The sequence below is a fragment of the Serinus canaria genome, chromosome 1A (genome assembly GCF_022539315.1).
Source record: "Serinus canaria isolate serCan28SL12 chromosome 1A, serCan2020, whole genome shotgun sequence".
Lineage (NCBI taxonomy): Eukaryota > Metazoa > Chordata > Aves > Passeriformes > Fringillidae > Serinus > Serinus canaria.
The window spans coordinates 71,737,860-71,755,358 of record NC_066314.1 but is presented as its reverse complement, the minus strand read 5'-3'; the positions used below and the strand labels follow the sequence as shown (position 1 = coordinate 71,755,358).

Here is a 17,499-nt window from a genome sequence, read left to right as displayed (position 1 = left end):
GCTCCTAATTGGGAAAACAAATGCTGTGTGCTTTTCTTTTTGTAAGCAGAATGGGGGAAAAGCAGTGCATCCCTTGTGAGCAATCCTACAGTAACAAGTGTGTGGGTGTTTAGGGTTTGGAGACTGGGTGGGGAGAGGGAGGTTTGTAAAGTACTTAGGCTTCAAGCAGGCTGTAAACAGCTGGGGGAAACACTTGGAAATGTGGAGTAAATATATTATTAAACTTATGTTTGAACACTGTACATGTACTGTGTTGTAAAACCTGTGCAATCTGGGTACAGCAGGGACCATTTTCATAGTAACCAATCCTCAATGCCATCTCTAGATAGGAAGCTGTTTTTTATAGCAAACTTTTTACAGAGCATCAGCAGGAAGCTCAGCTTAACTGTAAAGTAACATTTGGAAGCTGTTTTTTATAGCAAACTTTTTACAGAGCATCAGCAGGAAGCTCAGCTTAACTGTAAAGTAACATGTGTAACTGGAATTGTGTTTAGCAGACCAAAAGCTTTTCTTGGTACAAAAGAAAATTTTGCAAGAGCACAAAATGTAATCTTTTAACAGATGTGCTCCACTAGGCATGGCATCAAATTGTCTGAAGGTAGTTAACATTTTTGGTGAATGCAATACTCTGACTAAATTCACTCTTCCATCTAGAAAAGCCTCTGTGTGTCCAAAAGGCCCTGGTGACCCTAAACTCAAAACAAGAGAAAATGGGTTTTTTAGATTAACTACCTTATTTTTTCTCTATTCCTCACTAAAATTTGTGCAAAACTGGTAGTATTGTCTGGCTTTTCAGAAGCTGACACAAAGAAAACATAACTTATTTGTTTCAGTAATACTGTATTTATAATTTTGTTTTTGAATGCCAAATTTGCACATTTACTGTTTGGAGGGATATGTTTAAGCTACAGACTGTCAGGATGTACGAGGACTTGTGTCCAATGCAGAATGAATAATTATGGCTTGTTCCTGAGCTTTGCCTTAGACTTGTCCTCTGCATTAAATTCACATAAAGTTTTCAGTGTTGAAAGAAAAAATCACAGTCATGCCACATATTGCTTCTAAGAAAAATCAGTCTCCCGTCCTTATTTATGAGCCTGGAAGAGCATGTTGAGTGTTAACTTCATTTAATGGAGTCTCACTCATCTGACTTGAATTTGTTCCTGCTGTGGCTGAGAGAACTCTGCCTCTTGCTGTTTTGTTAATGTCCATTCTCAGTCACTCAGGATATGGAAATCTGCAAGTGGTACTTTACATAACTTATAATTATCACTGTCATCTACCCTTTGAAGGTTATAGTTCAGTATTTCATGTTGCTTTTTATTGCAGTTTTGACATCAAGAATATTCAAAATATGCTTGAAGCTTTCTGCTGCTTATTTATAGACTTTGTGTTCTGATGCTCCTAAATGTGGTTGTTTTTTTTGGTTTTTTTTTCCCAGCGTGGCCTGGGAATTTCCAAAAATACCTGATATTTTAGGAGTACTCAAATACTTGCTATTCAACAAGATCCAGCATCAGACTGGTTTTCTGTTTCCATGTGTGCTCTTTTTGCATATATGAAAATCAGCTGCCAGGGAGTTGTGTGTAGGTAGATGGATAGTTCTGTTCTGTTTATTCCCTCTGCCTACCCAATGTTTTCTGTGATCCTTGGTAGGAGTGTGTGGGTGCTCAGTGCTTCTGAAGATGCAGGCTTTTTTAAGGCTTCTGGTTTTGATCTAAAAACCTGTTTTGTTTTGCAGAGCTCTTTCGGGTATTTATAGCTAAAATTATCCTTTGGGTGGGTGGGCTGTTTGTGAATTTCCAAGTGTGTTCCTAGCACAGATCCTTGTCTTTGAACTTGGCAAGGAAATGCTTTCCCTGTGAAACATTGAAAAGGAACAGCAGCTGGGAAGAGAGGTGTCCTACCTGTCAGATCCCTCAGGAGATCCAGCAGATGCTTTGTTGATTGCTACTTGCTCTATGTAAAAGTGCATTTCTGGGATATGGAATACAGTGAATTCTGGGCCTTCCTCTGGGTTTTGTGGGGTGTGTTGCATGTTGTCTGCCCTAGGAGATGCCTGGAAAAAAGAAATGTGTTTCAGCTTGAAATATTCCCCACTCTTGACGTGCCTATTTCTGTCAATAGCTGTAGCTCCTCCAGAGAACTTGTTTTCAAATTTTCTCATGTCAGTAAAGCACAGATACACTGAGACCAGCATCTCTTGCTCTCAGGAGTATTGATGGGATATACAATTTGTATATCTTCTGGAAATCTTGAAACAACAGCTACCTGCTAAGCCAGTAAGGTAAGCCAGAGCTTTTAGAAGTGGCTTACTCATATGAACTGCAGTAAATCTTAAAATACTCTGATTATTTAAACAATGACTGCAGACTTTCTTCTGCTTTTCCTAAATCAGGGTAGATGTATGTGTGTGTATGTCCTTATATGTATAAGTACATCTATGTTGCACAGTTTTGAAGCAGTAAACATCAAAGCTTTTGCTTTCAGTTCCACAGAACTGTGCACATTTATTTTGAGCAGTTGTGCAAAAATTAATTTAAAAGGTTGAGTTGCACAGTAGTATGAGTCTGAAATGGATCAGTATAAATACAAAGCTTTTTTGCTTTGAATTTTTGTCTTATCAATTGGGGGTTTGCCAAGTTTTCTCCATCTGCTACCCAAGGGCTGGGTATGTCCTTGTTCCTGCTTTGTGAGGACAGTGCCTGGCAACAGCCCCACCCATATCTTGTTAGCTTCAATTTCTGCTTCTATGTAAGATTCTTTATATCTGGAAGTAAGTTATTTAAATGTAATTAAAAATTCATAATGCCACCTAGGGATGTTCTAGGTGAAATCTGCTAATAAAAAATTTAAAGTATTAATGTCCATATTTTACTAGCAGACTTTCACCTGCTGTGTTTGGATTTTAGGTAAGGAAGGAAGGAAAAAAACCTCTCAAGACAAGTGATATGAAATGTCTGGGGGGCAGAAGGGGGTCAGGAGATCACCTGTGTAGCAGAACAATAGCCAGGGTTGGGATTTTAACTGGCTTTAGAGGTGTGTGCTGTGAAAAGCAGCACAGGGGAGCCAGTGGCAAGAGCAAGGCTGGGAATCTGCCAGTCAGGCAGAGCACAAGTTCAGCAGTGACAGTAAGATTTAACATCATGACCTTGGTTAGCAAGCCTCACTTTCAATGGAGGTAAGGGTGAACTCAGACTTGGAGGATTTGTGGCTAAGTGATTATATTTGTGTTGTACAGTTTTATTTCCATTTTAAGTGCTTAGACAAAAAGATTTGTCCATGTGGAAAACATAATTGTGGTAGGAGTTCAAGAGTGGCAAAGATGAGCTGCATAGTAAAGAACACTTCTAACCAACTTCTGTGCTAACTTGGTCAGGACATTGGTGAAACTGTTTTACTTGAGGTGTACAATATTCCTAAATCTTAAGGAGGTGGTGTACTAGGTGCTTAAAATCCTTAGTCTAGGAAATACATACATAATGTACTTAATTTCAACATTGTTCCTGATTTTCTTTTTAGCCTAGAGTTTTAAGTCATGTTAAAAGATTTTTCATTATAATAGAATGAGTGCTTTGTTAATTAAATAATACAGGTAGTGATAAAAGAGTAGAGGGAGAAGGGCACAATGGTGAAAATTACTTATTTCAGTGTAGCAGTGAGAAATGTAAGGTTTTACTTCTTAATGTTCTAGTGCAAACAGATCTTACATTAACCCATTGCTTAATTTCCTGGTTTTTGGTATTTTTACTGGTTTTCCTTAAAATACAAGAGCTCTAGTTTTACCTGATCAATCTTATTTACATTTTGAGTGTTCTGTGTGCTGTAGACACTCTTGAGCACCTTCAATGCATTTTCCCCAGCTTCAGTGCAGGTCAGTATAATTTGGAAACATTTAGGGCTGTGTTTTGCTGCTTGATCAGCCCTTGTTTACACAATGCTGCATAGTTTGGTAGCTTTGGTGACCTTAGTCTGATGGTTTCTTGAGGCTAGTTGAATCCAGCCTAAAAAAAGCAACAGTTTAGAGTAATCTTGCTTTGTAAGAGGGGTAGAGGAAACAGGAAGTATCAGCATGTTGCAATGTGTTAGTCCACTGGGGCTGCACATTTGTGTGATAAATAAACAGGACTGTTATTTTTTAGTCAGGGAGAAAATGATCTGCTGTTTCTACATAAAGTTTAAAGAAAGAATGTGCTGCTGTACTTCTCTTTTTGAGAGTAAGGGAGGCCCTCATGTGGTAGAATTTAAAATTGAAATTCTCCTACTCAGACTTGAAGCAGAGAGAATTGTAAGCTCTAAATTCAAGAGCTTTGCTGAATATTTACCCTTAAATATCTCCTATTGTGGAAGTCACAGCTTTACCCTGAAATGTCTGAGTGTACACAACTAGGTACAAATGGGTTTGTGGTTTGCTTATTCCAAAAATGTTCAAAGGACACCAAAGGATCAGGGCTGGTGCTTGATTTGATGTGGACTCTAATGTTGCTGCTGTTGTCTCTCACACAGGTGATGTGCAGTTCATAGACTATGAGTACTCTGGGTACAACTACCTGGCTTATGACATTGGAAATCACTTCAATGAATTTGCAGGTAAGAATTGGGTTTCTGAGGTGAGAGTTGTCTGGTTTTACTAAACACCCCAACAAACTCATTCTTCTTTTTGTTTGTGTATCTGGTTACATGCTTACAGCTCAGGATGTGCTGCTGTCTCATTTTGCAGACCAGTTGTGCCCTTCCTTTGCAGGTCTTCTAACCCAGAGCTGGAAACATCATGTGCTAAGTTCTGATAGTTAGATAACTAGTTCAGAACTCACAGCTTTCACCCTGTCCTCCTGTGAGGTGGCACAGCCCACTGTGGTGAAATACTGTGGATGTCACTCTGGGGGTGCATGTTGGCAATATCCTGTGGGATTCCACAGTGCCAAAAGGCAGGATTCGGTGTTTGGTGGTGGTTTTGAATGTGTGCACCAAGTACTTGGCCTGTCCTAAAACAAGAGGTAAAGGCTAAGACTGTGTCATAGGGAAAAGGTGGGATTTTAGGAATATGGTGGTTTTAGGTTAATTTGTTAACTAGTTCAAATTTTTTACAGCAAGTGCCCATTGCCCTTAGTCCATAAGGGAGACGTGGCCTCAAGTGTATGCTGTAAACTTCAGAGCATGGGCCAGCAGGGAAAACCTACATAATGATCAGAGCAGATGGAAAGCACACCGTGGTGAAATGAAGAGCCTTAATCTACTCGTTGCTTTAAAAAAAGTGTTCAGTTTAGGTAACTTGAAGAAAAAAGAAGAAATCACAGTGTGTGCTTGGTAATTTGAGTTCTATAGTTGGTAATTTAAACATTTGGAAAGCAAGTTAAATTAATGAGAATTCCTGAATCCACTGGAGTGATAATGGATGTGAGCAGAGATCCAGGCTTGGGGCTCCTGGCAGACTCCCTATAGCCTGTGACTAAGCACCTCCAGTATAGGAAGAAAAACAGGATAAAAATGAGTTCTGGGCTCCTAATTCTACCAGTGCCCTGGGGAGGAGAGAGGCAGACTCACAGGAAGTTTTCTTCAGATGTGGGCTCAGTGATAACTGGGTATGCATCTGGATTTGGATGTTGTGGCATACAAGTCTCTTTTCCTACAAAATATGGCATATTTGATCTATTTGTGAGGGGTTTTGTTTCATAAAGCAAATACTTTTTCTCAAAGCCCAAGGTGCTGAATCCCACCATAGAAGCAGACTCTATCTGGCTGAAAACATAAATCTGTAGTGTAGAACGTTCTGATTTGTATGTGGGATATTGTTGGCAGCATGTAATTTAAGGTGAGGTTAAAGTAAAACTGTGGTTATTTGTTCACATCAGTCTGTGCCTGTGTGTTGGGGTGGGAACTGGCACAGTAATGGACTACTAGTGGTAGTACTAAAGGGTTTCTCATGGTCTTTTTATGCAACATAAGGTTCTGATAGTGTTCTTGTCTTTTTCCTAGGAGTAAATGAAGTAGACTACAGCCTTTATCCCAACAGAAAATTACAGGAGCAATGGCTGAGATCTTACCTTGAGGCCTACAAAGAATATAAAGGATTTGGCACAGAAGTCAGTGAAAAAGAAGTTGAAGTTCTTTATGTCCAAGTCAATCAGTTTGCACTGGTGAGTAACAAACACTTGATTATAATATTTTAAATGATGCAGAGAAATCTGATAGTCTTTGAACAAATGTACTTGCTATTTTCTTGAATTTGAATGTAGTGGCATGTAAAGAAAACTTCCATGAGAAATAAAACTTTGCTGTTCTATGGAAACTTGCTTCTCTGTTGCCTATTAAATATTCTCTGTAGAATATTCCTAGTGAAGGAGGCACTGCACATTCAGAAAATGAGGAGCTGAGCTTTGAGTGAGGATTTCTGTTGGCTGTTTGTTGTCCTGGCAAGTTTAAGTTGGCCACAGTTTATGGTGGGTCTTTGTTGAATTTTTGCTTGTAGTGGTAAGAAGACAGAACAAGGTAGTGCTTCATGAAGACATATAGGCTTTAAAAGCCTTTTAAAAAATAAGATTATAACATTCTGTTAAACTAGAATATATGGATTTAATTTATTTTGTCTTTTGCAGATAAGTAGGTCACTCTAGAGTCTCTTGCTGATCTTGTTTTGCCTAGATGATGTGACAGGAGATGTTACAGCCAAAGTGCTTGCATGCTCTTTTCTTCTGAAGAATAATATTCATAGGAGGAGTAAGGCTCAAGTAGCCACCTTGGCCTTATTTTAGTCCTCTTTCCTACTGATTCAAGCACACCTCTGTTACTGAAATACCCTGAGTTTTCTGGCAAAAGCTACTGGCTGCAGTGAGGAAGTAGAATTCACAGGAAGCTGGTTATTAAACAAGCTTTAAAAGGAGCAGCTTGTGTGCTGCTATTCTTTTGAAATGTTAGTTGTTACTGTCCAGTTCAGCTGGCCCATTCATTTAGGGTGTTTAGAGCAGCAGTTCTGCAGGCTGGTGGTCTGTTTGAAAATAAATAGCACTCTTGTCAGTTTCAAACAGCAGCCACAGTCATGTGTAAGAGGATGGAGTTGTGTTTAGAGAGCAGGTCAGGATTTGTCTGTAGAATACCTGTGGTGCACAAACACCCTGTGACTCTTGTGGCAGCTCATGTGGGCAGCTTTGGTAAGGGGAAACTTGACAGGAAGTTCATGGATGTTGATGTAGAGTGATGAACTGCACCTCTGGCCAGGTGATCTGAACCAGAGGTACAGGATTCACAAGGGCACAGATCAGCTGCTGTTTTGAGGTGTTTTCAGGTGTGTCCATGGATGTCTACTAAATTCCTGGTCAGGTGCTCCATGGAAGCTTCAGGAAGCCATTTAGGTAATGAGTATGAGCAGTCCTCTACTGAAGTTGGAAGTTTGTTCAGAGGTGTCTTCCACAGGACACTGTCACACTTATGGCCATCACGTGTTCATTTTGAGGGGGATTAATTTATCATTAATACGATCCATACTTTCAATCTGAAAGTGAACAGAGGCCTCCAGGCTACTTCTCTGGACTCCTGATGGAAGTTAGTCTGGAACAGAGGAGAAATATGTGTAAATGCTGATGCAATGGAGCTTTTTCTAAAGCATTACATCTCTCTGTCCAAGCCAGCAGTGAAAATGAGTGTAATTATACAGGTCTAAGGGTGTAATTGAAAATTCAAAAGGAATTTCCTGTTTGCACTGGAGTTCAATACATGTGGAGTAATAGAAATTTACAGCAGTAGAGGTGGTGGTTACATTTCTGTGCATTTCCTTAGCATGGTGTATATAGTCATACAACAATCTGCTTAATAGGTGATGTAGTTATAAATGGGACATTGTTTCTCTTGACAAGCAGCAATCTGTTGCTGCTTTCAACATGGGGAGGGAGTTAGACTCCAATGGATTTCCTTGTCTGCTTGTGAGTAATTTATTCTGTAATACTACTTATAAATCTCTTTGGTAAAGAGAGATCAAATGACTTTACAAAAAGATGGGTGTTTGAAGGTTCTCTTATAGATGAAGTTTTGTCCCTGAGAATATGTTTACATGTTAGTTTTAAGATAAGGTTAATTTTTTGGTGCTAATTTTTTTTTTCTTTCAGGCTTCACACTTCTTTTGGGGATTGTGGGCTCTAATTCAAGCCAAATATTCCACCATTGATTTTGATTTTCTAGGGTAAGTGTGTTTGCTGTGTACAATCATGGAATACTAGAGGGTGGAAGGGACTTGTGGGGCCATTTAGTCCAACACCCCAGCTATCAGAAACTGAGATCTGAGCAACACACCTGACCTCTGTGATCATACAATAAAACTCTTCATTTGTAAGGGAGAACAAGGCAGTAAAAGCTGTCTGTCAGTGTTTTTTGTTGCTGAAAGTTCTCTAAATTATGTGCCCCTGGGCTCAAACACGTTTACAAGGCAAGGAACATAATGTTTTTTGGGAATCGAGTGTTTTTTGTTCGGGAGACAAAGGCATAAAAGGCAAGGTGGTCAGTAAGGTGTGCTGTCTGTCAGGTGCAAGACCTACACTTCCAACAGTGAGAGTCAAGGATATAGCACAAGAGAGCTCGATTACTTATTGCATGGAATATTGATCCTGGAAGTTGCTATTCTTGTTTTAAAGAGTCTTTGTACCACCAATGAATGTGAAGTTCTGTTTCAGGTAGATATCTGTGTCTTTGGCCGTTTTAAAATGGTCATTCATGGCAACAAGCAGAGGAATTAATTTCTCCATTGAGGACCGGGAAGGTGCTAGAGTTGATCATTTTACCTGTCAGAAGGCCCCCCCGGAGGCTGCTTTGCCCCAAGCCGGTTTCGTGGGCTGTAATGTCATTATCGTGGGGAGGCCGATTGGCTGCAGTGCCGGGCAGTGCCTGCTAGAGGGAGTGCGAGCACCAGCGATCCCCAGCCCTTGCCAGCCTCGGCCCTTCTGTAGTGACCGAAGGGATCCAGTTCCCGGCATGGCTCCTGCTGGGCAGTCCTTCCCGAGCAGTCAAACGCTAAACCTCCACCCTGGATAATCCTGCAGCTGCATCTCTTCTGCAAGCTGCGACTGGGGGGTGGTAGAGAAGAAGTTCCATAATAGCATTGCTCTGTTCCTAATTTCTTCCTTTGGCAGCTGCTAAGGGTCAGTTTGACTAGTCCTCCTTAGTATGGTTGTTGTCATGTGAAGTGTTAGCTATTCCTAACTGGAATGTCTCTCTTTCCCTTTGACCAGGTATGCAATTGTTCGGTTTAACCAGTATTTCAAAATGAAACTGGAGGTCATGGTGTTAACTCTTCCTGAGTAATGAAGAGGAGGACCCTTACCAAGTGGATAGACAACCCCTGAATCTTTTCTGAGAACAGATACTGGAAAAAAAGCTAAACATTTGTTGAAGTGCTGTAATGCTCACTTGGTGGTTCTTGCTTTATAAATAATGCCTCTAGACAGTCCTTCAATGTTAAATTTATTATGAAGAACATACGTACTGCTGTTGATATAAAACGGATTAGAAACTTGCTAAATCTATAAAAAGTTGTAGAAATGGCAATTTAATCCTTCTTTGTAATTTAACATATGTTGTATGTGAATTATTTATTATACGTTTAACATGATTCCGTTGCTGCTTTCATCAGTTTGTGTTAAAGTTGGGTGCAGACAGTGAAGTTGTTCCAAAGGATTCGTTTAACAACTTATTTTATTGAAGTTGCATTCACTTATTCTGAAGAAGACATGTCAGAGACAATTGTTCTTTTAGAGGCCTATGAGCAAAAGGAGTGGCAATAGACTTGTGAGCTCTCTAGTGTGGTATAGCTAGGGAGAAGGGTTTGGATGATCTTTATTTCCCCCCTTTTTTTATAAATGTAGCTTTCCATAGGATGGTACTTTTTTTTTGCACAAGAATCAAGCAGCTTGTTGAAATGATAAATAACATTTTAATTTTTTTGGCCTGGATTGGGCTGTAGAAATGTTGAATTTCTGTGACCACAAGATTCTCTAAGGATATTGTACCAACGGCTGGTGTTGGGCGGACAGCCTGCCATCCCCAGCTTCCGTGGGAAAGCTGCTTGTTTGTTACGTGTCCTCTTAGAATCAAAGCACCACTACTCCAAATCTCTCTTCCTTTTTGCAACTTGATTCTGGATTTGAACTCTGCTGTCTGTATCTGTTGTGCTCCGGTGGCAGAAGGGACTGTTGGACCCGAGATAGGAGAGCAGAGCTCCTGTGGCACTGGGAGCAAGACACCGGCTCACGGCTCCCGTATCGATGACAACTTTCTGCTTTGTCCCCTTTTAACCTTGGACTCTCAAGTCTTAAATGCCTGGCCCTGTAGTTGTGGTTCTGGTATGTCTGGTGGTTCTTTTTTTTTTCTGTCAGCAAATTTCTTTTCAAAGCCTCCAATGTGAAGGACGTTGTGGAAAAGTGTATGACTTTGGCAGTGAGGCTTTGATCATCTCACACATTTCATTTCTTAAAGCTTTTATACCAAGAATGGTCTGGATTACAAAATGTTAACTGAAAAGAAAATGTTTACCTAATGGAACAATGCATAAGTTTGTGTGGAAAAGAGGCTTTAACTGTGAAAGGGAGGGTGGGGTTGGGGGGCAGGAGATGGGAAGGAACCCACAGCAGAAAGCTCAAGCCCAGCAATGTGGTTTGGGGCTAGGCAGACTCTGATGATACTCTGAAAAACTTTGCACTTTGGTCACATAAGTGCCCACGTGTACAAAGTCTGTGCGTGTGCACGAGCACATGCAAACACAAACTTGGGTGGGGAGTCTGTTGTACAGACTCCAGCAAAGATATTTATTCAGAATTGCTTTATGGCACACGGCAGTGTGTGTATGTGTGTATAGCATGTACACACATACACACACATGTGCTTTACAAGAGCTTGGAGTGATTCAGGACAAAGAAAACTCATGTGAATGAAAAATCTTCACCAATAAAGACCATTTCCAATGGTATTATGTTGTTTTACAAAAGCACCGTTTAGGAGTTTTTTCCTCTTCTTTATATTAATCTATGAATGTTTGCATTTTATTTTTATTCAGTCAAAATCTTAAAAATCTTTAAAAAATGAGATGGGAGAGCTGGGAGTTTTTTTGTAACTTGAAATGAGGTAACCTGTTTCATTAGCTGGAGGCTACTATACTGGATAAACTCTCTTTGATTTGAAACAAATAGCTTAAATAGACATTTATCATTTACTTTGTAGCAGTTATCAAGGATGTTGCTAGAGCTCATGAAGGCACTGAAGTCGTCCTTAATCTTCTGTACTTTCTCCCTATGGACTTGGCTGACATTTGATGAATAATACCCTGCTGTCTTGTATTTCCTTTTAGTTCAGCAAGATGTCCTTGGAACTAAGATTGCTAAAGATTTTTGAACTCTTTGTTGCTATTTTCTTCCAAGCAATGGCTTTATTTCTGACAGTGTTGCTTTGTATTTATGAAATATTTTGAAAGAGGGCTGTGAAGTTCATTTGGTCTTGGGAAATCCAACAGCTGACAGATCCTAAGTTTCCCAATGGCTGGCAAAACACATTCCCTTTTCAGGTACCAGTACGACTTAGGTTTGGAGTTACTGTAATTTTTGTCAGTAGTATTGTGTTTGTATAGCTCAAGTAGCAATAACTGCAGGAGTGGAAGTTTGCTTCCGCAGAACCAAAGCTTTTCCTGAGTGCAGCTCAGTCTCATCCTTGTGGAGTGAATCCTGTGAAAGCACTTTGAAGCAGGTAGCAAACAGTCGCAGCTTTTCCTGAGCCACTTTGAAGGAGCACAAGGACTGTCACAGGTTACAGTGGTGGACTTTGCAGTACTGGTCAAGGCTTTAAGTTTGCACGTTGGAATTCACTTCAGCACTGCTCTGCATCAGCTTTCTCTCAAGAGAAGTGCAGGTTAAATCCATTTGTGATCAGCTCTGAGGAAATACTGTAAAGCATCTCCCAAAATGCAATGCCAGCTGCCTTGAGCCTTGTTCCTCATCCCTTTGAGCCAGTAGCACTCTGATATCCTCGTTTCCTGAGGAATATCTACCGGTGCATTCACTTGGAAGTAGTAATTTGCATTGCAGATGGTAAGGTAGCTTGAAACTGTGAATACAGGACATTCTGAATGTAAGTTAGGTACTAGAAAACATGTACTTGTTTCACTTAATTTATCTTGGTCTCTGTATTAGCAACATGAAGATACTGGAAGGAGGACAAAAAATGACTGAGCTCTAGAAACATCCTGTAGTAGTTTTGACTGTGACTTGCCAAGAAGATACTCTGTTGCCTTTGTTAAGCTAAGGGCGTGAATGCCAAAATTAATAATTCTTGCTGTAGTTAAAGCTATATTGTAAATATAAAGAGGATCATTAATCTGGGCATTCTTGCAGAAATAGCATCAAGTCAATAGACTGTAGTGGCCTGGTTGCTTTTGTAAAGCAGAATAGTGTGATTTTTTTTTTTTCCTTCTCATTTCTGCAGTCAGATCTGGCTAATCCAGACCTAATTTCTTAGGTCACTCAAGCACTAAAGCTTTCTGAATGGTCACTAGTCTCCTGTCATATAATTTTAAATACCTTCATTGACACTTGTTGATTTGCTTTTGAAAAGGATGTGAAATTTGCATTAACCAGGTCTGACTGTACATGTATATACAACAGTGTAAATAACCATTTGTAAATTAGTGTGAATTGTACTCTATCTTGCATTTATGGATTTGTGTATTGCATTGTATTCTCTCCTATTTTGTAGAAATCTTGTTGTAAAGAAGAAATCTAACTCTGTGCAGACTTCTTTTGTTAAATTGATTTATAACGCAGCACAATACTTTCACATTAAGATATCCATTTATAGCCTTGGACACCCAGTGTCTTTTCCCCCCCTTAGCTTTTTTGAAATCTTGCTCTTGGGAATGATTCTGGGAATGAAGAGATCTATACAGTACTTAGATTAAGAGAAAATCTGTTCTAATAATAGGGCAAACCATGTGTCAGAGGTGTCTGCAGTACCAGTGGGATAGGGAAAGCTGTTAAAATTGTTTCTTTAAACTTCCAAACATCTCCTATAAATTCTTGAATGCTCTTGACTTCTAAACTAAGGGTGTTGGATTGAAGCACTCCTGAAGTGTGTGCTCCCATGGGGACCCTGACTGAGGTAGCTGTGAGAGTCCCTCAAATGCTTTTGGTGGATGTAGCCTTCTAATAGGATTAGTTGCTAACTTGTGCTTATCCTGAATGCCCAAATCACTCAAGAGTTCTGTGAATTAAGTTACCTCAACATTAGAGCTATAGAGTATTTAAAACTTATAGCTGAGATATTTTCTCTGTGTGTTCCTTCCCCCTCCTCCTTGTGCCCACAATCCTACTTTTAGCGTAAACATGAGTCTAAAATCTTCTTTCCATACTTGGCTTATCACTATTTCCTTTTGGACTAAAATTACCTTCTGCTTTGTCAGTGCATGACTTCTCATCAGATTTTTTTTGTGTAAGAAGTCCCTTTCTGAAGAGGCCTTTAACCTTGGAAACACAGACATAACAAAGGTTAGTTTTTTCCCTGACTGTGTTTCATCACTGTTGCCTTTCATTGTCTGTTATGAACTCCACGGTGTCCTTCAAGCTCTTAGTTTCTTCTTCTCACTGGTGTGTTAAATACCTCAGCTGTAAAATTCTGGTTTGCAAATCTTGCTCTCCATCTGACAAATTGACCTTGGTGCAGTTTGTACAACCTCTCAGCCTTACCTGTGGTGACACTTGAGGTTACAAAGGTCCTGGGAAGTGAGTTTATCCAAGAAGTGCTAGTCAAGAGGAGGGATGGGCTTAAATGTAAGTCAAAGGAAATCACTCACTTGGAATCTCAAGTTTTTGCTGTAGCAAGGTATTGAATATGCTTGTTTACTCTCATGGTTTAAGAACAAGGGCAAATTATAAAGGGTCAAGTTTGTTTCAGAATGAAGCTCAGATTTTTTTAAAGCCTTTGGCAGGTAACAAAAGCTTTCAAATACTCTTTTGTTACTGATACCAAAAGAAATCTTAAAATTGGGTAACTTTTTGATGAAAGAAAACTTTGTTTCAAACTGCAGTGACGCTGTGATCTCTTGTTTGGGGCAGTGCCTGTTCTAGTTAGCAGAGCAGGTTGAGCATGTCTCACGTGTCTGTTTCAGGTGCTTGTGTGTTCCTTGTTTTCATGGTTTTTTGTTATCTGTTGTGTGTTAAGATTGCTAAACTGCTGCACTTGGCAACTATCTACTGTCATCTTTCCCACCCAGCAGGTTGTAATCATAGTAGTGGAGCAGAAAGCATTTTTTCACCCCTTAAGGGAATGCAAGGCTGATGTGGAGCAGTCTTGCAGATGATTTTTCCTCCCTCTTTATGACTGTGAGTGGCAAACTGATTGTTTTCAATAGCTGTGAAAGATAGGAAAAACCAAGCCCTTTGAGCTTGTGCAGGGTAGATGGTCTGTTAACCAGACACAGGATCTTTAGGAGAGGGGCTCTCAACAGTGAGAAATCACACCACTCCAGATGCATGTGTTGGATTAAACCAGACTTTGTGGCTTAGAGACCTTCAGTGGGAAGGAAAACGTGTGAAATGTTTGCACAGGCTCGTTGTAAGGAGGTGCTCCATCCAGGTGAAGCGCTGAGACAGTGGATAAGGCCTTGTTTGATTTTAAAATGTTTTTCTTTTTAAGGGACTTTTACAGGTCTGATCTGTAGAGATTATGTAATTAGGAAACCAGTCAACCTGTGGAGAGAGGGAAGAGACTGTTCAAAAAATCATTTATAAAAAAGGAAGCACCTTTGTAGCTGATTAGTTTGCAATACATTGTGGTTTGGGCTTTTCTGTGTATTTAATAGTGTGGATGGTGCTCTGCACAGAATTCATTCATAAAGGGTTTTTTATTGGGAAATGTCAGAAAACTGACAGGCATGGCCCTGAAGACCACTGGGACCTTAGATGGCCAGACTTGACCAGATGACCAAAGGTTTGGTTCAAGGTTTCACACTCTGTTGCTGCAGCCTTCTGAAGTTGTCAAGCTGCTATCACAGTTCCCTCTGCTGCAGAGTTTAGTTCATGGACTTCCCCAATGTCTTTGGGTTGGTGTTTGTAGAGAGGGGGCACAGAGGGAAACTTCATGGAAATCAGAAGGAAAGGAAAACAAATTACTTGAAATCTAGCAAGCCATCTTTGATGCTAAATGCTACACCAGCCTATTTTTGTGGCATTGCAATTGTTTTTCCTCTATTAAGTGGTTTGGATTTTTTCCCCACGTAGAGACCCGTACAAAATGCAAGATGAAAGAGACCCTGGAAGAGAAATGTAAAAAATATCGTATAAAATGGATAAAATACAGCACGAACTGGAGAAAAAGTATGTGTTTCTAAATTTTTGGTAGTAGTAATTCCTAAGTGTTATGAGAAAATAAGTGTTCAGCCTTCAGTGTGTGAAAGAGTTCTTTTATTTTGTAGCAAGTTTCCATGTACCATTTTGTATCACAGTGTGGTAGTTAATGCTGCTGTTTGTGCACAAGTGCTTTGGATAGTCTCAGCACGGAGGAGGTGCCCAATCTTTGAGGTGTGGCTTCAAGTTAGAGCCCTTGGTTCTGAGCCTCTTCACTAAAACCCTCTGAACACTTGCAGACACAGGGCCACAGCATATGAGGAATATATTCCTTTTGTGTCATTTTCTTTGTTACTGCGGATTTTTCGGTGTTCTTTTAAACACAAGTCCACTCGTGTCCTGTGAGTAAACTGAGCTCAATTTATAAAAGAGCCTTTGTCATCCTCTAGCACTGTCATCCCCCCAAAGAGTCCCCATGCCTCTTGTGTGTTGTGGTGTTTAGGTGCATCATCTATTCATTGGAGTGAATTGTATTTCTTTTGAGCTAAATGTGATTGAAACTATTCTAAGGCCTTCTACCACTGATTAAATGAAGTAATGTACCTTTCAAAGAGATTTATATTGTGTAAATAATTTCAAAGTGCAACAATAAAGTTGGTTTCTAATGGCGCTGTTGGTATATATTGTGGTGATTTTGCTTTGCCCAGGTTTGAGAACTCTTGGTACAGAATAGCCAAGAGCTCTTGAAGGGTTTTGACTTGTGTCCAAATGCATACCTCTCCATGGGATTGACAATGCAGCTAAAAAGAAATAATTTGAGCCAGAATTTGCCTTGCACCAAGTTAATTGTTAACAGCTTTGCATGTTCAACAGGCTTGGTCATTGTCTGCTGAAATGTAACATGGGAGACAGGAATTATGTGGAATGTGGGTGTCAGGAGGGATCACTGCCAACGAGGTAAAGTAGGAAAGCATGCAGAGTTAGGGCTGCACTGGAGTTCAATTTGTGCCTCATAAGTGCTGCTTTACCTCTGGGGGACCATTTTATAGGCTGACCCATGATGCTGGAAATAAGCTCTGCATCCAGTGCCAGTGGCACTGGGTTGGATGCTTGCTTGTGGATCAGCTGCCATGTGCTCAAGGCCAGGCTCTGAGCAGCCTGGGAGGGTAGAATGTGTCCCTGCCCATGGCAGGGAGTTGGAACTGGATGATCTTCTAGGATTCCTTCAAGCCTCCTGTGATTTCAATTTAATAGGAACTAATGTGGCTGGGTTTCTGGGGTTACTGTCCCTGCTGAATTGCTGCTTAGAGCCCCAGATGGGTGTTTCTCTGGCATGCACTGCTCAAATCCTCACAGTGCCACAGGGAGGGCTAAGCTGTGGCTAATCATTGTTCACTCTTGTGCTTGCAGTGGAAAGGAGACCTGCGCTGGTGAATTAATCCAGGGTAACCTGCAATCTTTCTTTTCTTCCCTAAATAAAAATCCTCCATTCACAGTTTGGCCAGAATATTCAGAGTAAGCTCAGACTGAGATGGAAGTTGTCCATGGGAAGTAATGAAGAAGTTTTTGAGGCCAATACAGAAAATATGGTCCTGAGTAAGTTATTAATTCTTCTTTAGATAAAGAGCATAGTACAGACATAAAATAGGAGGGAAAACAATGGCATGTGTGGTGGACTCCAATGCCTAGGATACTTAAATGTCAGCTGTATAAAGAATGCACTCCCAGGAGTTTTCCTGCTTGAATTCAAAATAGCACCTTTAATCTTAATAACAATACAAAGTTGATTTGAGTTATTTAGGATGTAGATAGGATTATAGGCTAATATATTTGACATGAATACGTTGTTAATAGATACAATGATTATATCTATATATGTTTCCTTCCCATCCCTTGTTAATATTCCCTACAACCACTAGGGAGTTTACCCTTACCTCAGTCTCTTGCTGTGCTGATTAGAATAGCATTGCTCATTTGGTTTTTAGATTTTTTGGAGTCTGAAAGGATCACTGTATAAAACTGTAGAAGTAAAAGTGCTCTCCTGAGGCCAAAGGTAATGGCTACTTGAAAGTATTTTCTGGCTTACCAGGTGTTCTGCCAGTTGATGGGGGTGATTTAAAGGACACAGACACCAATGGAAAGAGTGGTTTTATTTTACTGTGACTTTTAAGGCAACGCAAAAGTAAAATGA

The 17,499-nt window shown here is 40.1% G+C and overlaps 1 protein-coding gene across 1 annotated transcript in view; it reads left to right on the top strand.

The window, feature by feature from the left end:
- Positions 1 to 15,977, top strand: part of ETNK1 (ethanolamine kinase 1) — a 29,211-nt gene extending 13,234 nt beyond the window's left edge. Inside the window, exons 5-8 of the mRNA XM_009095184.4 lie at positions 4,507 to 4,590; positions 5,977 to 6,137; positions 8,100 to 8,173; positions 9,216 to 15,977. Of these exons, the coding sequence (XP_009093432.1) occupies positions 4,507 to 4,590; positions 5,977 to 6,137; positions 8,100 to 8,173; positions 9,216 to 9,288 (392 nt within the window). The 3' untranslated portion in view covers positions 9,289 to 15,977. The remainder of the gene's footprint in view (positions 1 to 4,506; positions 4,591 to 5,976; positions 6,138 to 8,099; positions 8,174 to 9,215) is intronic.
- Positions 15,978 to 17,499: the final 1,522 nt, after the last annotated feature.